Source organism: Ambystoma mexicanum, chromosome 1p (genome assembly GCF_040938575.1).
Source record: "Ambystoma mexicanum isolate Mex_15411 chromosome 1p, UKY_AmexF1_1, whole genome shotgun sequence".
In the NCBI taxonomy this organism is placed as follows: domain Eukaryota; kingdom Metazoa; phylum Chordata; class Amphibia; order Caudata; family Ambystomatidae; genus Ambystoma; species Ambystoma mexicanum.
In genome coordinates, this window is record NC_090921.1 from 343,364,015 (window position 1) to 343,390,881 (window position 26,867).

Below are 26,867 nucleotides of genomic sequence, written 5' to 3' on the forward strand. Positions count from 1 at the left end.
TGGTTTGATCGGAAATATTAAGCAGGGTGGCTTGAGATTCCATCTTATGGTCTTAGCCACGCATGGTGCTTTTAATGAGAGTACCCTCAGCTACTATATGGCCTGCATTATCTGCTGCATCCAGATTATTTTTCAGGGTGCAATTTATCTCCTGCTTACCCTCAGCTACTGTTTTTAAAAGCTGCGTTTCAAGAGGCTCTGTGAAAGTCGATCTGTTGTGAGATCTAGTCCCATTTGTGGCGGTTGTAACTTGCCCAGAGCGTTGTGTTGCTAGCTAGCCTTACTTGGTATGCAGCCGAGAAAACTACTTTCCTGCCCAGCGTATGTATATTTTTGCACTCCTTGTCAGGAGGAGCTTCAGCAGGGGCTAAGGGTTGCCCACTCTTTCTTAAGGTAGTTACGAGAGTCAGGTTTTAATTGACCCCTCATGTATAATGGGTTGGAGGGGGCTGGTCTGAACATTTTCAATGCAGGGGTTAACCACTCTCTTAAGGTTAAGTAATGAAGGCTGAAAGCACCTCTGGATGGACTGCAGGAGTCGTATAAACTGAGCTGCAGACCTCTTATCCCAAGGATGTCCTCTACAAAGTCCTTATCGACTTGTGCCTCTTCGGTATCGATCTTTATGTTGGGCAGCCTTTAAAAGGAGCTCATTATACTGCAGCTTTTTATCCACAAGGGAGTTTGCCACGGGTTGGTCATGATGGTCCAGCGATTGTATGATGTAGACGTCATGTAGGTCTGCTATTAAACAGCATCTCGAGAGCCTGAAGTGTCAATGAAGTATAGGTCTTTGGGAATGTCCTGTGAAGTACTTGTCTGGGCAGTGTCTAGTCGTGGTCTTTTGGAGACAGGTTGGTTTTTGAGCAGCCTCCCCTTGGGAGGGCCCTTGGAGGGTGGACAGTTGATCAGGGTGACAATCAAAAGAAGTTAACAGGGCATGACATTCTCTGCATTTTGTCAAATTGATCAGGGGTCCATTGGGTGGTGCTTGGAAAACCTGTGGGAATAGGGGTAGAGATGCTCTCTGATGTAGAGGGTTGTTTGAGCTGCATTACCCCTGAAAGGGTGTCAATAGATCCATTGTTTTCTTAGCCTTTGAAATAGGGGGTATTTAGCGAGTATGGGAATGGAAGATTGTGTTTCTAGGTTTTGGACTTAGGAGAGTGTCTGGGACATTTTTGATAAGCTCCCTCATTTTGGAGTCATTGGAAAGGGCAGTCGAAGCGTCTTTCGACACACGTTTGCTGGTACCAGAGGGCTTGTCCGCTTTGTCCAGTGTCAGAAACAGACTTTGGCGTCTGTTTTGGGGGCATGTCATATAGCAAATGCTATTACGATGGCCCAGAGGACTGGGGTTTTTCAGACCTTCACTTCGACACGGTGTGTGGCTTATTGGTCGATGAAGTGGTCAACTGTCCGCCATGGGGGTGTGCTTTGTGTAGCGTGCAGTGTAGGCACTTCAGCTGCCGGGTGTCGTCTCTGTAGCAAAACCACTGGCCTGCCTGATGGAGTCAAGGGCTCGCATGCGGGAAACAGTTGGGTCCCGTTCGCCCTCAGCAGATGTTGCTGGAGGCTCCCTCCACATCCATAGCATCCTCTGCCTGCATGGCGTGATGGGTCCAGCGCTTAGACTTACAGTCCTTTAGTGTCTTGGGCCAAAAACGTTTGCAGAACTTGCAATGCTTTTCAGGGGTGGTACCTGGGGAGGCAGAGGTTACACTCCCTGTGAGAGTCCTTCCAGGGAAGCTTCCTGTTATAGGAAGGGCAACATTTAAATGGTGTTATTTCCATAGTATGGAACGATGGCAGCTTGGCGATGGAAAAAGCAAGAATAGGGAAATGGGCATTCTTTAAAGGAAAAAAGGTATGACCTCCCCCGCTCTACTTACTGTGAAGGGCCAAAGCCCATTGAGGCCTAAGAAGGCTGCAGTCAAAGTTCATCAAGACGGTCAACGTAGTAGTCGAAGAATCTGTCCTTGCAAGCCATCACCGAAGATCACAGTGGTATAGGCATCAAAAGGATGGGAAGAAATCCCATTTTAAAATATGTACAATCGACGGAGTTAGCCAGAAAGGAGGAACTCTGCAACATGCATCCGACTATGGCAGGAAAAAAAACAATCTGAGGGTCCGACGCGTGAGGGAATAATGGGTACAGTTGACATCACACTGGGGATAGTATTACTGACATGCCCTGTCGGATGTTCCGTTGTTTCGAAAAACAAATAATGAAATCTATGCAAATCTGTTGTCTTGCTCGGCTACGAAGGCCTTACACATTTTATTTGACGCCTCTTTTTTGTTGTTAAAACGCCTGACATTTGTTAATTATCCCAACAAAAAAAAAAAAAGCCAGGGCAGTCACACCCTCACTAGATGGCATTCTGTCACACTCCCCACTTGTTTATACAATAGACTTACTATATTGTGTTGAGACTTGCTTTTGATGTATGTTTAAAATTATCAAGGGAGTCCCATCAACTTGAGTTCTAGTAAAATGTTATGATTTGCTTTGAGATTTTGTCCATACACCCTGTACTGAGAATCCTTTTAAATGTCACCCCAGCCCTATAGAGATACATCGGTAGCCCTGGTGACCTGAGGAAGCAGGACTAAGAAAAGTATCCAGACTATGGTCTATTGTGGCACTCATGTGTTCAACTCATGTTTAATGTTACATTGGATACAAGAGAACATCATCCCCATCACTTTCTTTACCTTTCTCAAAAGGAACTGGAACATATAATAAAGAAGAATGGGGTCGTAAAAGGTCCTCAACATTTATGCTGATGGATTGGAAGCTGCCACATCTATTTATATTACCAAAAACACGCTCTTTTGACTTGGAGGGACCTCTTTAGGTTGGCTGTAGGAACATTTATGTGTTAAGAGGCAGCTTTCATGGGTTGTGCTGAAGACACTGCAAAAACATTAAAACTCAGGCAGTCACCTAAGTACAGACACACCATTTCTACCTAAAAGTGCAGTCAATACAGATAAACATTTTGCCAAGGCTCTTGGTGCCGGCAGGTTAGTGTTGCACCGATCTGAAATCAAACACCTGCTGCATCTTGGCTGCTTTGAAACTTAAAAAGGTATGCGTCTCCAAGGTCGATGGCAAACATGAAATCTCGGACCTGGCTAAGCTTAGTAGAGTCCTAGTTCATCTGATCAATCGTATCAGGTCCAGAATGGGAGACCTCTCTTTAAGGAAGCAGGTTAAAAAGGTATCAGTTCCGAGAGGCAGCGTCTCCTCTCACCACTGGTGTAGTAGAACTTTGACTTCCTGTAACAATGGATGCAAAAGCCTCACCTTTTCAATGTTTTTTTTTTTTCAAGCATTTCTTGTGGGGTCAGCTCTAACGCAATAGCTGCTGTGAACAGTCGGTCATACCCATCTGTCCTTTCAGAGTGCTGAAAGCCACAGAGAGCAGCTTGCCTCCACAAGGACATGGAACTTTAGCAGGCAACGAACACTTAAGAACGCATTCTTTCTCTACTGCCATGACAAGAGTGGTGAAAACCAAGGAACCACCCCCCTGGCAAACAAAAATCCTCTTCAGCCAAACCCCAAACCTCACCAGGATAAAGGGGAGTAAAAGAAGGCGAAAAATATTCCACAGGGTCAATAAATGAACACCGCACCTATTACCGAGGACGCTGGATCGGGAGACTGCCTCGAGTACCAGAAAAGGATTTGCCGGTGAGCGGGACTGGTGCGTTTGGAAGGGCGAGTAAGAGTGTGTCCAATAGGAAGTTCTGTACTGTCTCTAGGACAGGCCATCTCCGGCAATTGCTCCATTATGGCAAAAGTCTCAGCAGCCTCCCCACCAGCGCATTTAGTCTCACTTGAAGCGAGAACGTGTTATTTTACGCTGCCTCGCTTGGCCTGTGAACAAAGCCTCTGCTGGTTGGGCAACCCAGTCCTAAACCAACCATCTTAAATACCTACAAAGCAAGCACCTTTCGAAGTGTTGCTTGGGCTTTGCATGTCGTCAAAAGTAAATATTGCTCATCTTTTCCAGGACGCCATATAAGATTGACATGAACTTCATCTTTTTAAGTTTTTAGTAAAAATATTTTTTGCATTAAATACTTAGTTGCACCTAGTAATTTGTGCAAATTAAAAAATGCTAAGTAGGATTATGTAGTAATAACAGATCCTTCATGTGGCACGTTTCTGTTGGTACCACCGATATGAACACATCTGTGAAGCTGTGTTGGTGGAAGTTGGGGGAAATTTCTGATGTGTGCGATTTCCCATTTGGTGTTGCTATTTTCATGTATTTACCCAGGTTTATAGAGTAAGTGTCTTGCTCTAAGCGTATCTGTAGGGTTACTTCTTCCTAAGTCATGATTGATAGTTGCCCAGGCAGTATTGCTAGAATTGAGTCAGGCGGTATTGCTAGAATTGGGCTAGGCAGTATTGCTAGAATTAGGTCAGAATCAGTTCTGATTACTTTGGCTACATTGGGTCTGTCATTATTGCTCTACAAGTGGAAGTGATGTGATTCCTATTGGACAATGTACTTGAGAAAATTAAGTATGAAACGCAGTCATTGGTTGGACACATTAATGGTTACGCTTGCTTGGTGATGCCATTTCAAAGTGGGAAGTATTTCTCAATGATCCGGGGTTTGTGGAAAAATTGTGTTCACCAATTATGTTGCAGGGCTGGCCATAGGATTCCCTGTTCTCACTGTGACAGCCTGATCTTAGAGACGCTAGAAAAATGAGGAGCTCCCTGTATGGCTGCCAATTCCCCCCCTATTGTGGGGGTGAGGAGGGCTGGGGGCGGAGGGAGTCTACCGAACCTCACTTCACAACCACCTCACATGAACCCCTACAGTCAAACAAATGCAGTGGGTGAAATGCATGGGAACTATTCAACTACTGGTTACAGCCTAGGAGAGCCTGATTGTGGCAAGCCAAACAGCTACCAGGAGCTACTTTGGACTCTGCAAGCTAACTGGTGCTATGCAGACATATCAATGTGACATCAAATCTGTTTTTTTGGGAATGTATAGATGAGCATTATAAAATAATAAGGCATATATAATTGACAAAGTTATAGTTTGCAACTTTTATCAATTACATTTGAAGGGAATTAAGCAGTAAGCCCTGAGCTGGGTGCATCCTTGTTCTTGAAAACGAGGTGTGAAACACGGAGTTTTTCCTCTGAAATCACGATAAAGGGTGTTGTGTGTGCACATTTCTTTGAAGTCAGACACGAGTGTAATGGAGATAGACAATGGCACCAGAGACTGACAATGGCCCCTTTCCCCCGACAAGTCACCGCTCACTGTGAAAGGGCCATTAGCAGTGCAAAGCCCCTCATTCTCTGTAGAGTCCACAATAAATTCTACATCTAGCTGGTCTGCGATGTGTCTACATTGAAATGAAACCAGAGAGATAATAATGCATACACACTTAAACACGTGTGTGATAAACATTCTGGGAATGAAAACAAGTAGAGCAATACACAGATGTCCGTTTGTCTGTGCAGGTTAGACAATTTCAAATATCAGGGTGTTGCAATTGTTTTATGGACTCCTTGATTCAGGAATAAGGGCTGTTAAAAAAAAAAAATTGGATCTAACACGGGTACAGATTTAGACTGAGAATGCCACCACAGGTAATGCCCCCAGCTCGAGGCGTATTGCCATAGTACTCCGGCCCATGGGACCAGGGTACTAATGGCATCTTTTTCTAGTTGCAAGACGCTGCAGCATTTAGCAACTGTAAAAAAAACAGATTTATATATAAAACACAAACTGGCCGCCATGGAATGAGATACAAGGTCTGTACTCCCTTTCCATTGAGGCCATAGAATATGGCCACCATGGAACAGGAGAAGAGACATCTAGTCCCTTCTGTTGCATGACAGCCACTCGGGGAAGGCACACCGAGGGACATGGCAGTGAACAATGCCTTGTTGGGCTGATAAGGACCCGGCGAGGGCCAATCAGATAGTGTGTAACAATACAATGGTCTGGAGAGGTACTAATGCTAGATTACCACTCATGCTCACGGGCATTCTTGAAACACAGAAACGTTTAGCATCTGCTGGTCAAATGCTTATTTCGATCCTCGGCGTGGCTCCCCCTCCACCGGGTGCACGCACCAGTTACGACCAGCTAACCAAATTTTGCCAATCCAACCACTGCATAGCATCCCTGGTTCTCCAAAATTTAGATCGATTAGTGGGAAAGGTTCTCAAACATGTATGGCACCTTGGGAACACCCTGAAAACAGAAACTTTAGATGTGCCTTTGACAGAGTTTGAAACGGCTTTAAAGTTAACACAGTGATTTAACTGGTGTTCCCTAAAGAGATGTGGGTTTGCCAATATCGTTATTCAAGAAAGAGGACAACTCCAGATATTATACATCAACTAAGCGATCTATCCCCAAAAAATATATATACATATATAAGAGGCAAGTTTATGATAAAATGTTTGCATAAGTAAAGGACAGTCAGTACCAGCACCTTTTTGTACGGTTTCTGCATCCTAAATAATTGCTCTGTTTCCAAGCATCACCACTTCGCAAAAATGGATGGGTCAACAATAGATCAGTCTGTGTGTCCAGGTCATCACTAGGTCTCCATTGGGGTTCCTTCGGAGGACTATTCTGCTCTATGGCATACACTAGGTGCACAGTTAATGTATATTCAGATGGAAGGAGGGTTCTATAATGATCTGGTTGCCAACAGCAGATCATAGACTTGTTCCCTATCTAATTTCAGCAGGTTATTCAGTGCAAAAACTGAACTGCCTCAACTTAGAAATTCTATACTAACCAACGATCCCTCTCTTACAATGCCAAGGCTGGGACAGTACACTTGCAGCAAGTAATGTCCAAACTGACATCACCTCTAAAGTTTCATTTAGTAAACAATATGCCTGGATGGTAGTTTCAGACCATGCTGTGAAACCTCTTTAGCTCAGGCAGTTACTGGACATCAAGATGCCATGTCGCCCCTTAAATAGAGGCAAAAGCCTTCAGTTACTCGATGCAGTAGCTATAACAGTCTGCAAAATGTTTGCACTAGGCTTTGCCTAGCGATAAATGGATCCTGGCAAGTAAGAAACGGTGTGCTGTGTATGTGCAGGATGGAGGGGGCGGGTAATGAATTATGACTGCCTCGCCATTGGCAATTTAAAATTGAGCTCTGCCTATGGTACTCGGTATACAACCCACAATGCAACTCCTCTACTTAGGGAGCTAGTTTTCACTTCAGAGTTAAGGGATTGACTCCCAGAGTAGGACCTTCCAGTTAATCTTCTCAGAACCTTTGTCATTAAGGGCTGCGACAGCTGACAAAACTATTATTAGCGTAATGCTACAGTGACTGTACATTTTATGGACACCATTTCCCACAGGTCGGTATTAGGAGTGTTCATACCAACCTGTACTCAAACAGCAATGCTTAAACCAGACATCTGGTGTGCAATGTAAGATACATCAAGTGCCTTACTCAGGAGTGACCGAGTGCACAGTGTAGCGTTCACAGGATAGAGCACGGTGTTGTGACCTAGAGCTGCAGCCCACAGGCTCTGGAGACTGCTCTTGCAGGTGCCACAAATCTCCCCAGTGTACAAAGCAGGGTGTCCCCTCTATTCGGAGGGACTTGGCTGGCCACCCCCAAATCTGTCTTTTTAAAAAAAAATTTACAAGATGCATACGTTGAACCTATATGAGCAGGGCTGGACTGGGAACTAAAAGAGGCCCTGGAAATAATTACTGGGGACCAAAAGAGGCCCTGGAAATAAAGTTCAAAGTGGCCCTATGTGACACATTTTCAGCAAGCCCAATGCTTTTCCTATGAGAACATTTGGAAATACCACAGAAAAGAGGCCCAGGGTGCAGAGGCCCACCGGGAAATCTGCAGAGTTCCCTAAAGGCCAGTCCACCCCTGTATATGAGGGAGGAAAAGAAAAACAACTCCGTGGAGAAGGGTGTTACCCAACATGAATTTAGCAAAGGGTGGTCTACGGCAGCCAGCACTACTTGCCGTTGGAGAACAGAAAAGAAACGGGATGGCATGAAATGACAAACCTCGGTCTTGTCAACCATACTTACCAACATAAGCCAAGTCTTGTGCACATTTCAGGGGTGAAAAATCTTAAGAGGATGTTCCAAGTGTAGCTTTTAGGGGTTACTCAGAAAGGGGATGGGGGGGGGGGGAGAGGAGCAAAGGGACAGATGAACCCACACCACTCATCTGCAGTTCCAGGGGCATCAAAATGGAGGCACTGTACTACCCTTTAAGACCTCAAAATATGTTGACGTCAAAAAGAGTCATGTGCACCTGGATTTGCCAATTACTAAAGCTCACAGGCGATGAACATTGTTATCGGTTTTCAGAGCTGTGTGCCCATGTCCCAATAGGATTTATGCATTAAGTACAGTGGTCTTGCATTTCATACTGTTGACAGAGATGGGGGAGGAGGCAGCTGTGCTTGGGTTCCACGTACACAACCACCATCCAGACCCTATAGCCCCACTCGAAGTCTTCACTTGTACTATTCCTGAAGTGAGTGAGACGTTGCACAAAACAGTTCACAGAACCAACCACCTGTACGTTTCCTACTCCGACATAGCAACTCTCCCTGATGATCCAGTAATGCAGACTGTCCCCTAAAACCTATTGGAGTGTTACATTTCAGGTCATGTGACATTACGGATCCACACCAACTCGCTTCGGTGTGCAAGGATTAGGACACAAAACTTTAGGGAACATGCAAAAGTACCTCTTTAACATGTACTCTCGAATTGCTGGCAGTAGTGTACAGCTCATGTACCCTACCCTTTCACTCTGCCAGCATGGCTTTAAAGCAGCAACTAGTCTCGACCTAAAAATCCACAGCACTAGATCGGCTTTGCTAGCACCCATCTTTCTCCAGGGTATACCTCTGCATTTTACCACCAGCGTACAAAGACTTTGCAGTGGTTTCTGCAAAGGGGGACAATTATAAACCCATATTTACATTGCAAATAAGAATTTTATCCAGTTCATATCACAGTTTACAACACGACAAGACAAATAAAAGTTAATGTTACACAAGTCCTCATGTAAAAAAAAAACTTTTACACGTTGTAGCGTCCATCTAGAAATGAGGGGTGTTCTTTTTGTATTACTCAAATGGCCATGGGAAACGGTGCCAGGAGTCAGGACAGGGGCTCCACAGTCCAGGAATGTATTGTCTCCTTACGGGATAGGCTGGTCACAGCCATGTTTAGAAATACACAACCGACTACATTATGTGGACATCACCTCGCTTGTGTCAGGAAACCTCTCTGTCTAGGCTTCTTCCATTGTGGTGAAGAACACCCAGAAAAGTAGTGCTGAAGGCATGGGCAGATCAACTCAGAGCATCAAGAAGGGCGGGTTGCTGGTCTCCAACCAGCCACGTGCCATGCAAGATTTTAGGTTTCCCACCGTTTGATTTAATGAAATTCTTGTGGTGCATGGGCAAATAAAATAATACAGCCAGAATAAAAAGCAGCAGCATACACAAGATGGTTGGCTGTCTTCAAGCACCAAAGCAGCAGCTTCAATGAATGGAATGCGTTCCAACATCCCATCCAGTCTCTTATGGAAGATTTCCTGCTCTGTGGTAGACCGAAGAATATCCTTTGTTTAGAGTCTCAACCCAAACAGAGCACAGTGAGAAAGAAAAGAATGCAGTAAGTCAAAGGGCTAGCGGGATGTGCAAGTGCTGCAGGGGATCCACTTGGCAGGCCAACTGTCTTTGCAGCTGCGCTAAGTTTCAGTCTGCTGGGATACAGTGCCTTCAAGTCTTCCAGAGCTCCGTGTGCTGCCATCGAGAACTCGGGGTCCCCCGTGGTGAGCAAGTCAAATACACAGGACTGGAAATACACATCTTCCACCTGCAAAATGTGCCGGCACTGCTCTGTCGCAGTCTCAACAGTGTAGGCCCTGCGGGAGGCTGGCCAGAGAGGGCTAGCGCGCTCCAGGCTGAGTCGGTGCTCCTGGATCAGTTCATTTCTGGGGCAACCATGCAGGCAGAGCTGTAGGGTGCTGCCACTCTCCTCTGACAAGTTCAGAGTATCTTCCGGTACCCGGATGGCAAAGGTGAGGTACCGCCCCACTTGGCGTATGATGATGGTGCTGCCAATGTAAACTGCCTGGATTTCGATTTGGCCAAACCCTGGCTTCTCTACGATACGGAGGCTGCCTGCTCCTTCCTGATGCCCACCATTTCTCGTCCCATCACTGAACGCAAGCGGTAAGTCTCCCGTTGTGGCTTGGTAGACCTTCTGCTCAACACAGCCATGAAAACTCTTAAATATCACTGTGATCTGAAAAAAAAGGAACAAACATGAAGGTCATAAAATCATGGAACACAAAACAAATGACTCCAACTAGATGAAGAGCAAGACCAATATCCCACATTGAGGCCTGTGTAGGGAATTAGCGCACAAGCCAGGTCCCAATGCAAGCCCTACAGACCAGAGCAGCTGGTTTTGAATATTGGCTTATTTTAGCAGTAACATGGACAGTACACTAGGATTAGGAACCCTGCGCACTTGCGGAATTCACTGTATAAGGTAACCCTCATCACCTACCTACTTCTATTCCTGCGGGAGTAAGGTAGGACACTTTCTAGTACCGCTCGCAGCAATACCAGTCGAGTGAAAGAAGGTCCTAAAGTTCAAAACATGAAAGGGTTACTAAAAAATGTTCGTCCTATTTTAGAAGTTGAAAAACAAATGAATTTAAAACCGACCATTCATCCAGCCTATAACGATATTGCACCACCAACAACCAAAAAAAGCACCCAAAATAAACTTTTTATTGAATGTGCTGCAAAATATCTGAAATTCAGACGAAATGCTAAAAACACAAAATGAAGTTTACCCACCTGCCACTCATAATAAATACAAACATAACCAGGACACTTTGATATTGTGCCTCCAAGCCGTGTATATCACGGACATGAAACAAATCCTTACTTGGTAGATGGCCTCCAATCCTTGCACAATAAGTACATACATTTATATGGTGCCTATACACAAGTGTTCCAGGCACCACAAGACAAGGGTGGAAGGGAGGAAAGTGCAGTGGACAGGAGGAGTGGATTGGGATAGTCCGAGAAAGGGAGCCGAGGGCAAGAGGTGGCACAAGATGCTGGGAAGGACTGGTAGGAGGGGGCGAGGGGTCTAGTCCCTGGATGACTGAAGATCGCAGCAGCAGGTGGGGAGGGAAGGAAGAGGAGAAAATGAAGGTCTTGAGAAGTTTCCAGAACTTAAGATCTGGTGGCTCAAGTCTGAGGGGCGGGGCGGGAGAAGATGTTCTAGAGGGAGACACCAGCCAAGGAGAGGGAATCTACCTCCCACTCTCTGCTTGGAGAAATGTTTGACCTGCAGAGTTGGAGGCAGAAGACCGAGGCCAGAAGACAGAAGTATTAGACACAGAAGATTATCAGCTTCCATTAACTAATTTAAACATAAATAACACAAAATGTGCATATTTTTCGACAACATTTATCTTGCCACAAATTTGGAAAAATATAAATGCCACTAAACCCTATGTGGTTGGTCTAAAGCACGGGGGCGGCTAGCTCCAAATATCTGCCTCAATTCCAATTTACTGCAAACAGGTTATCCCATATTCATCCTCCAGATGACACCACCTCACCCACACAAGTGCACACACGCAGAACGAGGATCATGACTGAACTTCTTGTATTGCCATACAGACGGAAATGGCATCCAGCGTGGTGCACGGCTGCACCTATTCAGGGACTAGCCAGGTAAATTCTACAGGGTATGTGGCAGGCTGCAGCGAGAGCTCTCGACATGATTTCTACCAGTATAGCGGCTCCTCGATTATTCCAGCCATGACCTTAGCCGCTATGGCTGCTTGAATTCTGCGAAAACATAGGCTACACACATAGTTTGGAGTAAGAGTAGAGCGCTTGCTTTGACATCCGTGCAGAGCTTGCTAACGCGGATTCGAACCCCGGCAGGGCCAAACTCAGCCCTTGATCATTCCGAGGTCGATAAATGAGTACCACACACTGGGTAATAATAAGCAGCGCTCAGATACCGGAGGGTTCGTAGCGATATATAAATGCGAAATTATTATTATTATTATCATCATCATAAAAATTCCTGTTCTACTGAGATTGCAACTCATCACACCAGTCCTTGATCCAGGAGCAGGGCACTGTGCTCAAGTAACCGCTCACTACACATGCTCTTCATCTGGGAGTATGGGTGCACTGCTTGGGTGGAAGCAGCGCACCAGATCATATTTTGAAGTAAGAGTATTTTACTCCCCATTTCTTAAAGCTGGGAGTAAATGTAAGTCCAATTCCTAATGGGAGTATTTTATAAGCAAGTAAAAATATATTTTCTTTTCAAAACGGTGATGTCATAATAATAATGACCTTGCACTGTTATTCCAACACATTAAAAAAGATACATGTTTACTTCTTCCAATCAGGCAGTGATGATAGTAGTGTCTTCGTGTGGCCCCATGTCCACTACTTGTCCAAGCATATCCATATACCTGTGTGGATGAAAGCAGGGGCACCTGGTCCTACGTGGCCGTTTCCTATTTGTTAGGAGTATGTTTACTTCCGATTATATTTTTTGGGAGTATTTGCCCATTACGTGGCTGATGTACCCCTTGTAGGGCTGGCTGGAAGGTAGGGTGACCAAACGCTGCAGTTTCACTTTCCCAGAATTGGGCCCCTGCCCAGATATTTTTAAAAACAGCCCCGCCTTTTGGGCAGAGGGATGGTGAACACTGGCAAAATGGCAACCGCGATTTCAGGGAGAGTTTAAATCTTAACAGCGATGCCCAATGACTGTTTAGCAATGATTCAACGTACAAGTTATATACCATATGAATATTATAGTAAGTTTGAAAATGTACATTATCACTTAAGAAAGTTCTGCCATCCCAGGATGGGCTCGAAACCCCAACCTTCAGTGACACTGAAATGGTGACATGCAAGAAGGCTTTACTAGCAATCAGCAAATGATGTTAACACCCTTTACAGTCGTAGCCATATCCCAAGAGTTTATATCCCAGGGGGGAAATTCTGGACGCCACCCTCTCACCCCCCGCCCGCCATGACCATACTCACCGCCCCACCCCCAATACAGAGCAGTACTCCTACCTTTATGTTAGTGGCAACACCATTTTTTATTTTAAAAACCTGGTCACCTTAATGAAAGGACGTTACATCAGTACTTGTCATGTCGGCACCAGTACAATGTTCGGTGGACATGTCATGCCTTCTCAAAATCGGTGCAGTGGATCCGTGAACCCCCACCCTCTGATGCCATATAGGATAATGAGTGGTGGGTTACCCCCATAGTGGTGGTACAGATTGGTTAGTGAGCGTTGGGAGGAACTAAGTTGCACTGTCAGAGGAACAACCTAGATGCAGAACACACATTTGAGGGTTGTCACCCACCATAGAATCCGATCATTCACCTGCCAGGCCATTAACCCGACCAGACAATTAAAGGAAATCCGTTTTCACCTGTCATGGGGCCAAACCAGGTTGAGCAGCATGTGGGTGGACCTGCCAAATATAACATACTTCACCTGGGGCCGCGTCATGGCTGCTGGGCTGGGCCCACTTCAGACAGCCCTTCCTGGGTTTGCCTACACTGGCGAAAGGGCACAGCGAAAAGGAACGTGGCCCGATCGGTTCGCAGGGCATCATGGTGAGGGAATGTGTGCTCGGTCATTGGCTGCTACCCCGGCAGTCCTGCCCCACAGAAGCAAGGCACTTCTGCTACAGGGGGGATAATAGAGGAAGTTGCAGCAGGCCTACTGCCTGGTGCGACAGTTATCAGCAAGCCTCTGCATTACGACAGTACGGGAATAGTCCAGGGGCCTGCAGAAAGCATTATGGTGTCCTCAGGGTCACAGCCGGCATGCATGCATGAATACATGAATGAAGAGCAGCCTGGGGAACTGAACACAAATGAGGGGCAGCAACGGACTACAGCAGTCCCGCGGGCCCCCCTTTAAGTGCAGGGAACTCGTAGCTGGAAATCAGTGGCATCAAGACCAAACAACGCACAAGGACTTAACTCTGCGCGCAGCGATTGCACAAATGTGTTGCCCATTCGTGGCAGACTTCGGCTGATCATTGTAAGACATGTTGGATTCTACGTTTCAGTGCATGCAGAGGTGTGTGCGGTCACCACTACACCAATCCCAACCCTTCGGCCAGTCTAGAGGATACTCTCCCAGCTTGGTGCACAACACAGGGACCAGAGCATACCCTACATCATGGGCACACTTTCCCCTGGGGGAGTTCGCCCTCTAGGGACCACTCCCCCCTGTAATCCAATTGTTACTTTCTCGCGATAAATGTAGGACTACAAATACAGTGATGGGAACTCTTGGGAGCTATTCAGGTCCTCGGTACAGCCTGGTCCGGCTGACAACATCTATGCTGGACTCTAAATAGACACATAAACAAGAGTACCTCTGTAAAAGTGTATAATGGTATATTGGGATACATTAGGGCATAATTGGCAATCATAAAAAGGTATTGTTAGCCCCTCATGTGGAAGTTATTTGCAGCACATTTACTAGCGCCTCGTTCCCCACAGGTAGCTCCTGCTCACTCTGCGATGTGAATACCAAAGAGCTGCTTTTAACCCCTGCTCCTCAAATCTTTATTTCGATCACTGAAGTACCTTATCTGTTCACTTTGTGCATTTTTTCTCCCAACAGGAAATACATTAGATACTAAGGACAGGCCTTTAGCACTAGCCCGGAAATGTAGAGACATTTACAAGACTACAGAACGAGACAAATGTTAGCTACTATTGAAAGAAACACTAGCGAGTGAGGAATTTTTTACCTCATGGGCAAGAACTATGGATGCAATGTGCGCCAATACTGCACCTCTGAGGCCTAAGAAGGGGACATCTAAACCCTGGTTGCTACTCAATGTAGTACCCCTTTGTAAACTGGTTAGTAAAAAGAATCGGGAATGGGAAGTCAGAACCCCAGAAGGGGTGTAGCAGGTCAAGGATGGCTTTGAGCAGACATAAACAAGCCATTTTTAAGGCATGGAGGGACTTCCCACATAAGGAAATAGCTGTAGCCAAGAATCAGTCAAGCGAAATGTGTCCACGTTTTGTCAGCCTATAGTTGCAATGTTTCTATTATTGAACCGTCTTTTGCACAGGCCAATATTTTTAATGGGTTCTTTAAGGTGAAAATTGAACTTAAAATATTATGGCTAAAGCACAAGCTGGGCCGATGGCCTGACTGCCCCATTTGACTTTCACTAGGTATCTGAGGATTATGTGCAGTCATTAATCACAGCCCGACCTCCCTTGTCCAACATGCCTGCTTGCGCAGCAAGAAGTATGGCTCAAGAGATTACAGCAATCTTGACTGAGTTTTTCAATATATTTCTAAACCCAGGAAAAGTGCACCTGAGGACAAAGTACTATTTTGATGCAAAAAAAAAAGAAAGAAAAAAAAGAATCTGGACTGCATCAACCTCCAAAATTACCGTCCAGTTGTGGGGCACTTAACATTTTGAAGAAGGTAGTTACCTGCCAGTTGCAGGATCACGTGGAAAAGGAGTTGCTGTTTGAAAGGGGTCTACCAGGTTTTCGACCCAAGCTCGGTGCAGTGACAGACTTGTTGGCTGTACAGGACGATCTTTAGGGGTTGCGGATCAGGGAGAGCCATTAGTGATGCTGGACCTTTCCGTGGCCACCACATTCTGCTCGACCGGCTGTGAGTGATAGGTAAAGTCTGAGTATGCAAAGTCTGAGTATGCTATGAAATGGTTTGGATCATGCCTGCCGGACCACAGCAGGTCAAACTGGGGTCTGGGGTTATATCTCAGACCCCATTGCGAAGGGATGTGGACCACCACATGGGTTTTCACTGTCACCTTTTAACTTGTATTTACAACCTTTGATGGCGATTCTGAGGGGCCCCGGGATGAACTATCACTCTTACAATGATGAGGCCCAGATCTTCATCAAAATTGGAAAGTGAGGAACCTCATTAAGGTCAAGCAATGTCTGAAAGAAGTGAGAGGATGGACATGAATCAGCTCCAGTTAAAAGGAGTCTAAAACAGCTTATATTGTTTAATCCCAGAAGTCTACTCAAAACCGCTAAAGAATTGCTAGTACCTCCCCTCTAAGTACTGTGCTGGGGCTCGCTTCCAAGGTTGCATCTGGCAGGACAATCTTGATAGCAAATGTCAGATAGGAGTGAAGGTACAGGCAGTCTTTTATTCACTGCAATTGTTACGGCAGGATCTACAGTTTATCCCAGATAAAGATTGCACGACAGTGGTGGGTGCATCAAATGCCCATCTGGACTACTGCAATAGTCCGTTGATGAGCATCCTGGCTAAACAGTAGTGGCTCCAAAAAGCTCAGAATGTGGCCATTAGATGTGGGCATATCAGCCCAGGAACCCTCCCCCCTTCTCAGCTAGCATTGATTGGCCGTAGAGGGCTGTATCAAGTTTAAGGTGACGTGCCTCATTTTTAAACGCCTTAATTGATTAGCACGTGCCCATTTAAGAGACAATATTTGTCAGTACCAACCTTCGAGGTGCCTATGTTCAAGAGATCTGCTGCTCGTCACCATTCCCCCACCCCCCATTAGTATGTGTGTCAAGGAGAGGTAGAAGATTTGGAGTCTTTGGGAAAACGTTGAGGCACAGTATCCCCAGAGAGATCAGGATTCTTGCGATGCTCCACCAGTTTTGAAGAGCACTCAAGACGTTTCCGTTTAAGTGAAAGGGCAATGGGATGTGGGCTTGGGGGCCTTGGTCATGTAAATTGCTTTTGGCGTAAACCTTTTGTGGAATCCATGTATTGCGCAGCAAGATTCCCCGCCATGGAAATGCCTGCATTTAAAAGTTCCGATTTTTTTTCCAGGTCAGCTGCAGGGGTGCCCCTTGCAACCGCCACTCACTATACTGTAAAGTGTGGGGAGGGGGGGACCTCCCTGCTGCCTTTTTTTTTAAACCAACCCCACCAAAACAAACATACCACCAAAGGTTTCGAACTTTTAGTAGTTGGAACGTTTGGAGGTATCCTTGTTTTGGTCTTTTGGTGAGATCGGTAATTTAAACTTGGTAATTACATCCTATACCGAATCCATCCATTACATCTTACACCAGCTGTGCTGCTATGCGATTAATTTAGTCACAAACTCGTTCTAAATATCCAAATCAACGTACACTAACAGACGACTAGCACCTACTGACCTTCCAATGCAGGCTTCATAACATGCACCTTTAGTCATTCTCCCTTTGCACTTGCACGCTCACAAGGCCTAGTAGGACCACCTTTCTTTCTCTTCCTGAGTAGTATATTTTCCTTGTGCTCCCATGTGCCCTGTCTGCTGCCCTGCGGGCGCTTTGAAACAATGTACTTGATGTATACACGCCTTACAAATGCACAATAAAAAATGAATATATCTCCTGGTAGCTGTTGGTGTCAATCTAACCAGGCTCTTCTAGGTCCCACCCAGACACTAAATAGGTCAACCAATTTTATACCCTGTTCTACTAGTTTACATTATGCCTAATCGGCACATCCTTTACTTTTTGGAAAACCCACATAACCCATTGTTACTATGTGTACCATAACAACAACTGATTTCAAAATGTCACGTAAACTCCGAGTTTGGAATTTCAAGCTTGACATTCCCCAACTAAACCATGGAGAACAATACAGAACATAGCCTGCAATGCGATGAGGCTCGGGACTCATCACACAGACGCGGCTTTTTAAAACACTTTCGACAAATAAGTAGCTACTATCCCACAATGTAACACGGCAATATAGCCAGTTATTGCATGGTTCTGAAAGAAAACGTGGAGGGGGGACAGCAGCTTAGCGGGAGAGGCAGATGTGCGATCATTTCAATGGCTAGATGGCGTTGTGTACAGAGAAGTCCATTAACTTCCATGGATGGCCACAAGAGGGCAGCATATTACCACCACAGTCCAAGACATTAAAATGTTACTAAGGCGCTAATGGACCATTCTGACCAGTGTATGTTGGGCGTCAGTGGTAGGCCATTATGGGTTGTATCTTGAGAAACGAAGCGCACCAGCATGAATTCTGACAGAGGCCGACCCCCAAGGCTTGCCAGGCCACTTACGTGGTATTAAAAGTAGGTATAAGGTTGGAAATTGAGTTTGTTAAACCTCCCCCTCCCCCCACAATATAGGTTGCTTTTACCTTGCTTGTAGCGGTCGCGCTGGACCCCATGACAACAGGGACGTTGGTGACCTGGACGGAGAGGTACTGATTGTCAATAAGAGGCCAGGCCCCTTTCACTTTACAAGTCTGAAACTCGTCCTTGAAGGTCCTCAGATGGGGGTCCCCAAACAATCCACAGTGGGCAAAGCGCCTCTGGACGTTGGCCCTGCTCTCGTAGTTGCAGGCCTCTGCGAGCAAAGGGTCCACAGTGTGCCGAGCCTTGGCCGAGGAGGTGGGCCCATCGCTGGAGCAGTTGTGCTGGGAGAAGAGCTCGCGGATGCGAAAGACGGCCGAGTGGTAGACCAGGTCCCCCCGGCAGGTCTTGGCAGTCTTGCGGGTGCACTGGGCGTAGGCGCGCAGCGCGATGCAGTAGTCCACGTCGGACTGCGCCTCGTCGGGCGCCGCGTGGCTGGGCGAGTTGGCAGACAGGTATTCGGTGTTACACCACTGGATCCGGCACTGCTGGCAATACACTGTGGAGAACAGAAAACGTGTTAGAACAGTGGGACTGCCCTGGCGCATTCACCATTTACATTGCCACCATGGGTGCGTCTTAAAGAGCTGGTCGAGCACAAGCTAAAGATTAGGGACACCCCGTGCACAGCAACCCGGCAGCTGCTTTCAGTCCCACGCTTGCATTGTTGTTGACACCTATCCGGAGTCCTAACACCGACATGGTATCCTAAGATTACAAATACAATTACGAATTGGGGTTGAAACTGGCAGCATAGTAAAATACCCGCCACCGTAGATTTTCGCATAGGTTAAAATCACAACCCCCATAGAACAGGTGCGGCTCCCAGAAACCATCGACAGGATAGGATTCCTATGCAAGGTGCAGCAGCCTTCACGCTTTACTAGATCTGGAGATCTCCCTAAAAAATATGGCCAGGGCCCATTGCCCTGAAATCACACTAGCCGTGCTCCTCAAATCCTGGCCACGTCAACAAACGTGCATATGGGACAGGGTGACAAGAGGTATTGCCGGCACTGACCCAAAATTGGGTCTTCTGTCTACATTTAAAAACCCCATCCCGGTTCTGTGGAAAGGGTGGGTGACAACTTAACCGGCAACAAGGCAACAATTGTCAAGTAAATAAATATTCAAAAGTACCCTCAGAATGCTGCCATCACAGGTTGGGCTCGAACCCCCAACCTTACCCACCACATACGTTAATTGCATTTGCCACTGAGATGGGTTGGGGAAAACAAAAACAGCCAGGCCTGTAATATCAGAGCCAAGGCCCTTTTCCTTAGTATGCAAAACCGCACAATGTATATGCAGGAGCAGTGATGGAAATACTGTGGAATGGGGTGCAATGCACATGCAGGAGCAGTGATAGAAATACTGTGGAATGGGGTGCAATGTACATGCAGGAGCAGTGAAGGAAATACTGTGGGATGGGGTGCAATGTACATGCAGGAGCAGTGAAGGAAAAATGGGGTGCAATGTACATGCAGAAGCAGTGATGGAAATACTGTGGGATGGGGTGCAATGCACATGCAGGAGCAGTGAAGGAAATACTGTGGAATGGGGTGCAATGCACATGCAGGAGCAGTGATGGAAATACAGTGGGATGGGGTGCAATGTATATGCAGGAGCAGTGAAGGAAATACTGTGGAATGGGGTGGGCTGGATTTGCCGTCCTGGTTTTTCGTCTTGAATATCTGGTCACCCCAACAGTGGAAGGCAACCAACTTGTATTCCCAACTCCTTGATGAGGTAACAGGAAGATGATCCCGATTCCTACCATTGACTGAAAACACAACCCCAGATGTGAATATGTCAAAACTCTGCGCCTTGATGCCTATGGGGCTTTCTCCGCTTCTACAAAATACAAAAATGAATTAAAGACTGGATTTCATGTCGTGCTACTGTGGTGTGCCAGACACTCCAAAGATGAATTCAATGTTTGCCTGTGTTAGTCTATGCTGCTCAGCGTTTTCGAATACTCCTCTCTGGTGCCCCAGCTGCACTCCTCTCTCCGAGCTCCAATTACAGACAGTCTGGGTTAACTGTCACCTAATACTGAGTGTACCCCACTCACTCTCCTTATAGTGACTACATAGTCCTATCAACACGCACGTGGTGACTTAAGATTATAACTACTGACAGTGGCCCGTCGTTCTGAAGTGGAGCCACATCATGGGCGTTGTCTCATTCTTCTGAGTTTACTACATATAATATACACCATTCAGGTGTGCCTAATGAGTATTCTCACCTCCTTATCAGTTCCCTCTGTAACTGCGGAATTTCTCGAGGATTGTTTTTTTAGCTCATCTGAAAAACTATTATCAAGGGTTTTCGTGTATTTATTACAGGTCTTTAGCTACTTGGCAGCCTACCACAACCCGAGTAACTTACGCTGCGAGCCTCCACGAGCACCACGAAAGGTCATAGAAACCTGATGTTTGGTCCTCTTATTCACACCTCGGGGAATAAGACAAATGTATTTAGCTATAGATCCAGCTCCTCATCTGTCCCCCTTTCTTTTAATTTACAGGTTGCACGTGTACACCACACTTTTCCTCTTATGAAGCAGTTGATTTGTTTTAATTTGGATTTGTGATTATGACAACCCTCCTGATGAATGTTCTCTGAGAAACTCCCTAAGAACAGAAACACCTCGAGACAATTTCCTGGATGTATAAGGGTTTTAACAGCTTGTGTTATCTAATAATGATTAGAAACCGATACATTCAACATAAGCTGGTAATGTATTTTGCACTTTATGTTAACCATCTGATTGTAATTGACAAAATCCTTGTTTTTTTATGTGATCATCTAATCAGATCTTTTTGTAATTTAGTTTAGGAATTTGTGAATTGAGAGAGTCATTGATTCTTAATATGTATTTAAAGTTTATATACAGTTTTAGGAACCCATTTGGTTTGTGCAACCTGTTTTTTTAGCTCTGTCTCATATATTTTGATGTTAGTCCAACTACAGACATATACATTAACATTATTTTTGGAGTATCTGAGGCAACACCACAGGAGTACAACAGAAGTACAAAATGAAGACTGTTTCTTAAGGTCGGCCAAAACCCAGCTCTGTCTGTTGTAAAGAAAGCCTAAATATAAATGACTAATCGGAAACTTGACCAGCAGTATGAGCATAATTGTTTGCAGATGGCCTAGTCCCAAGCCCAAAGCAAGCCGCAAAATTAAGCACAGGCACTCACTACAGCAGTCACCTCGGTTTTACAGGTGGGTGACTGACAGCAGCCAGGATATCACAAGCAGCCATACAGGAGGGCGTAAGCAAAGCATAAAAGTAGGAACAAACGTTCACCAGAAAGGAGTACACGTGCTTACTATAGCAAGAAGGCAGTCAGGATTCCGGGAGAAGAGAAAGGTTCTAGTAAATAAAGACAATCTGTTGTCAATGTAGAATAAGTGGAAAATATGAATTGAAAACAATTTGTGTTGGGGGTCGCGCTCCTTTGCTTTAGTGTCTCACTTGCAGTGATACCAAGTGCATGGCACAGACTTTCTGGCGGAGTAAAAAGCTGTTTGACAGTCCCAATGGGAATATTTTTTTTAATAAGGAAGTCAAAATATGTTTCAGTTCTAAAGCCGCAAAGTTTTTTTTTTTAATAAAACACTTCTTTGCAGGTAGTTATTTATGCACATTAAAAGATCCAGTGTACTACTCTGGATGAGTAATAGTACTATGCGTACTACTGGTCCAAACATACACAGGAGCCGCGGCATGGGCCCTTGTGCACCCATTCCCTTTTTTGGGTGGAGTATTTGCCCATTTTAGGGAGGAAAAGTGACCGATTGACGCCTTATACACAGGACTGACTGGAAGTAGCACTTTTTTATACAAAAAAATAATAATTCATTGAAAACACACGGGAAGCGTGTTCCCTTTACGTAAGCCCTGAGAGATACGTATCAATCTGCTCCTTCAAATCCCGTTCCACAACGCACTGTCACCCTTTGACAGGCGCGTGTCACGCGAGACTTCCGAGCAAGATTACAGATTCCCAAACTGTAAACTCCACCAAGAATCGAAAGAGGGAAAATACCAATCGCTGTGGAATTCTGCCCTTTTAACAAGATTTTCAATTAGCACCAGTCTGGGGGCATTTACCTCCCTACCCGTGCAGGTAGCACAGTGAATTCAGATTCATTTTGGGTCAAGTCAGAGCGGATGATGTTTGGAGAGTGCAGGTGGGGCGGGAGAGCAGATTGCCAAATGAGGGACCAAAGCATATAGGCTCACGGGCAATGTTTCGTACCGAGTAACAGTGCCATCACCTTAAACTCTACAAATAGGTATTAAAGGGGATTGGGTGCCCACTAACCAATTTCCAACACTGCAAGTGGTATATACGTTATAATTAATAAGAAGTATTGGCTAGTTTGCTTCTTTGGTTAACAGGTGGGCCATAATCAATGTTGTAGGGGGTGGGAGGTGTGGTCTTTTTTCCAGAGTATGCTCATTTATAACGGGTGACAAAGTTGTCCAGGTATAGAGTCTAGACTCCCCACAAGTACGAAAGAGTCTATCCATAGATCCAAAAAGAACCTGGAACAAACACAAAGGTGTAATTGTGATGAACTGACAGTCTTAGCTAAAAGACTGATCAATAAAAAAAAAAAAAAAAAAAAAAAAGTGTAACTTGCAGTGAGAAATTGGGCTAAAAATCAATGACCGCCTTCCAGGCGGCCTGGGGCATAGTGTAGAGAGCTTTGATGAGCAAGAAGGATGGAGTGTAGTAAGAGTAAAGGGATACAACAGGCCGGACTGAGAGCCAATCACAGGCCTGGCATCCCTTTCATCTGACATTTAGGATTTAGACAATATGAGATGTCGCCGGTTACAAAGCTTTCTGATCTGTCCTAACAAAGCTAACTTCTATTTGCCAAGCAACTAAAATGATGCAAATACAAAAATCATAGAACCAGATAAGAATCAGAGGGATTTACACGCCCCCACCCCCAAACATTGGACTGATCTTGCAAGTCAGTGGAATGCAAAACGGGGTGTGAAAACCGGACACAAGAAAGTTGTACTCAGGGAATTTTCCTTCAAAATGCTGAGAAAGGGCAAGGAATGCAACTAATACACCAACACGTGCATGCCATTCTCAAGCTTGCATGAATGTATAATGGCACATGAGCGGCCAGTACACGTTTCGTTAACTTATTTTAACACTTGGAGCACAAAGGACCAAAATTGGGCAAAGGGTGCTAAAGTGCATTACGGGCAAACCCAGGCAGTCCCGCCCAGGCCGTTTACTTTTTAGTAAATTCGTCTTCGTATCTTCAAACTGCACGTGCCTTCTGCAATATTTACATCCTTGTGTGTATGTATTCCCACCCCATTAGACAAAGACCTCCCGGCTAGATTCCACGCTGTTACTCATCCTCTGCACCCCAAGTCCATTCACCTCCCTCTTAACACATGCAAATCTTTCAGGTGCACAACATGCAGCAACCCTTCCCCAAAAACAGATCCCCCGCTTGAAAGGACGGGGCCAAGCACGGCTGCTGGACAAAGCTGCCGCCTCCGAGGTGTGATGCAGTCAAGCGCCCACCCATCCCCGCCCTAGAAAGAGAACCTCGAACAGTTCCCCCGTCGGAAACCCCTGCCCCCAACCCTGCTCCTGTCCCAGCCTGGTCTCTGCGCTGCAGCTGGGAGGAGAAAGGCGCCTCTGTGCTCCGAGCAGCAGATTGTTTTCTTTGGCAGAGGCCACAGGCCCAGCTCTCCGGCTGGGGGGCGGGGCGGTGAAGGCGCAAGCCCGCAAGGAAAGTTTCCCGATTCCCCTATAAAAAAATAAAAACGATGTGTGTAGGCCGTGTGTGTGCAAGAGCGGGGTAACACACACGTATTGACAGCGCCCGGATATATATATAGCTTCGAGTTTACGGTCCACACCGTACACACTACTAACGCAGCCGTCTCAAGACGGAGAGACCAAACACGAGGCTCCCGCCAGAAGCCCATCAATCTGCAGTGTAGCTCACAGAAATATGCGACTCACAAAAGTACATATTCTGCGGAAGACGTAAGTTTTCCGTCCAATATTGGTGGGAGGTGATGGATTGGGTTCCCAAAATCCGCTCGTAGATAAAGCAGCGTAGTTCTTGTTATATCCTGGCTGGCAATAAGAACCGTGGAGCGGAGGCTACTGTGGACAATGGGTAATGATAGTTTTAGACGAGAAATCTTGCCACGGACCACCGTTTGACTAAGTGACAGTAATCGAGCAGTTATGGCCAAAAAGAGTGTTACAGATCTTAGCCGGGATCCATGTAAGCGTCAAGGACAGGCAACGAGTAGGGGAGACAGAGGGACGAAGCAAATAACAAGATAGTTGAGGAACATGACATCTGTCACAGAAACACGCGACACGACCTATCGATACTGGCCCACACACCAACCCCGTGTCTCCAGGACAGGGATTTTCAAATGAGGGAAGTAAAACACGGGACACATGGTCCAATTCCCAGACAAACCACGAGTTCGGCTCATCGTAATTCGATACGCATAAACAAAACAGAAAAAGGGATTGGCGGGGGGTGGGGGGCAATGCAGTTAGTGCTTGCCGGTATAATGGATGGGAGGAGGCTGCACAAGAAGCCTCCTAAAGATCAGTTCTGTTATGGTGACCTAGGGCTAGTGGAAAACGAGCAACACTACTTCTACAATACACAAATCAAGGAAGCTATTCCAAATCAGCAAGTTTCATAGCGCACAAATATAAGCTACAACTCCAAAATCATGCTATGAATAAGCACAGCACAGCAGCAGAATACTCAGAAGCCTGAGGCATCAAAAACAATGAATGTTAATATGCAAGCTTTGTAGCTCTAGACCTGCCAAAAAGGTTGATTTAATTGAGGCACTAAGTAACTGCCATTGGGGACAGAAAGAGGCAGCTCAACAGTGCTTTGGGGGGCTGTGAAAGGGGCATGCACGTTTTAATGAGAGTTCTACAACTATCCCCAACTAAACTTTTGTTCTAACCCCTCACACGCTGTGACCCCATCTACATTCCATAAAACACACCACTAACCCTACCCACCCTTCCTGTTTACAGATCCGCCAGGGCACCAATTCCGTTGGTGACGGTGCGCTATACAAGTACCGCTAACATAACACCCCAGAATGTACCCCCAAACTGCACGCATCCGCAGCAATGCATTCTTTTATTTAATGCCATCTTCATTATTACTCGCTTACCATAACCAAAACTCCCTCGTTCTCCAGAGACCCTAGAGACCATGCAAAGGGCAGCAAGTGCTGTATGCCACCAACACAGTAGACAGCAAGCAGTAAGCAAGAAACACAACAGAATGCCCGAACCGGCAGAGTAACTGAGATGTGGGGAGACAGAACAAGGTGGAGCATGAGACAAAGTAACATTGTGAAATGGTGGGGGCTAAGCCCGATACAGAGGGGCCACGTTTTGGGGCCTGAATGGGGCTAGGACCAGTAGTTCTCTAGCAGCCTCCCGTTGAGACCCATTCCCCCTCAACTGTACCCACCCTCTCCAGTCCCTACTTCCATCAATATCGTGCTCACACAATGATAGTAAGATTGTCGATATTTCCTCAACTGCATCCAGGAATATCGACTCGCACTAGTCTTAACCACGTCCCCCAAAGTTTCCACGGATTCAGGTAAATTTAGATATTGCTCAATCGACACTCTCGCTCTTTCTGCCTTTAAATTGCACTACTATGCTACACCAAAGGAATGCGTTCGCGACGGCATACAAATAACACATTCGGTAGTTAAAGCCCGCTCGTTCAGTGCACACTTAATACCTGCTGGAGTCACGCATGCGCAAAGGGCCAGTAGCATGATTCCGCGCAGCCGCAGAAGGAGCTCCTCCCCCATGCCCATCCATCCGGCTCGAGCCTCCGAGAGCCGCTTTCTCCTGTATGACTCCTCGGTGGATTAAGTGCGTCTGCGGGTTTCAGGCTAAACCGGCCAGAGGCAGCGTGCGTAAATCCCGCCCCTTTAGGAACTCGGCCAATCGAGGGCGCCAAAACCGCCATCGGAACTGCCTCTAACCAGTCTGAAGCCCACCCTTCACAACGGGCTCAGCCAATCATTACTCGCGAGGCTAATGTACACACCAGGCTGGCCTCTCTCCAGTTCTGCATATATCTTGTGCCAGTCTTAAGGGGCTCGTTTCAGACCGGGTATTTCGGCGCCCTTTAAGAATTCGCTAAAATGTCGATTGCTAACCTTTCGAATTACGGATTTCACTGTCAACCAGAACAGTAACACATGCCCTGACTGCTATAATGATGCGAGTCCATTTCTACCGCCCTCTTATCGTTAAGCTGTAGTCGCTAGTAAAACCCGCTCAGTCATTTTTGATACGGTGACAGTTTTTGATTGTGTATGTTTTGAATCCTGTATTATCCATAATGCTGTAAAATTAGGACGATTTGTAAAAAACTAAAGTTATTAAATGTTAGAAACATGAAGGGAATGGTCGACGACGCAATCATGTCTTTGACCATTTCATTTGTTTATTTATTTGCCTTTTTAAAGCGCTCACACAGCCCGGAGGCATCGAGTCGCTGTCACAGGAATATGTCTTAGGTGCGTATTTATAACGCGCTTAATA

General features: G+C 46.0%; 1 protein-coding gene across 1 annotated transcript; it reads right to left on the bottom strand.

Moving 5' to 3' along the window:
* Window positions 1-8,990: 8,990 nt before the first annotated feature.
* On the bottom strand, window positions 8,991-26,211 carry LOC138569965 (repulsive guidance molecule A-like). The gene is made up of 3 exons (XM_069648458.1): window positions 26,053-26,211; window positions 18,244-18,737; window positions 8,991-10,331 (listed from the first exon to the last, which is right to left on the bottom strand). The coding sequence occupies exons 1-3, from the start codon at window positions 26,129-26,131 to the stop codon at window positions 9,657-9,659; spliced, it is 1,248 nt and encodes a 415-aa protein (XP_069504559.1). The 5' UTR covers window positions 26,132-26,211; the 3' UTR covers window positions 8,991-9,656.
* Window positions 26,212-26,867: the final 656 nt, after the last annotated feature.

Excerpts from the sequence above, each read along its gene's own strand:
- LOC138569965 (XM_069648458.1), bottom strand. The coding sequence starts at position 26,131 with ATGGGCATGGGGGAGGAGCTCCTTCTGCGGCTGCGCGGAATCATGCTA. Across the intron at positions 18,738-26,052 it reads CGCATGCGTGACTCCAGCAG|TGTATTGCCAGCAGTGCCGG; the intron begins GTATTAAGTGTG and ends TGTTCTCCACAG. Across the intron at positions 10,332-18,243 it reads GCGCGACCGCTACAAGCAAG|ATCACAGTGATATTTAAGAG; the intron begins GTAAAAGCAACC and ends CTTTTTTTTCAG.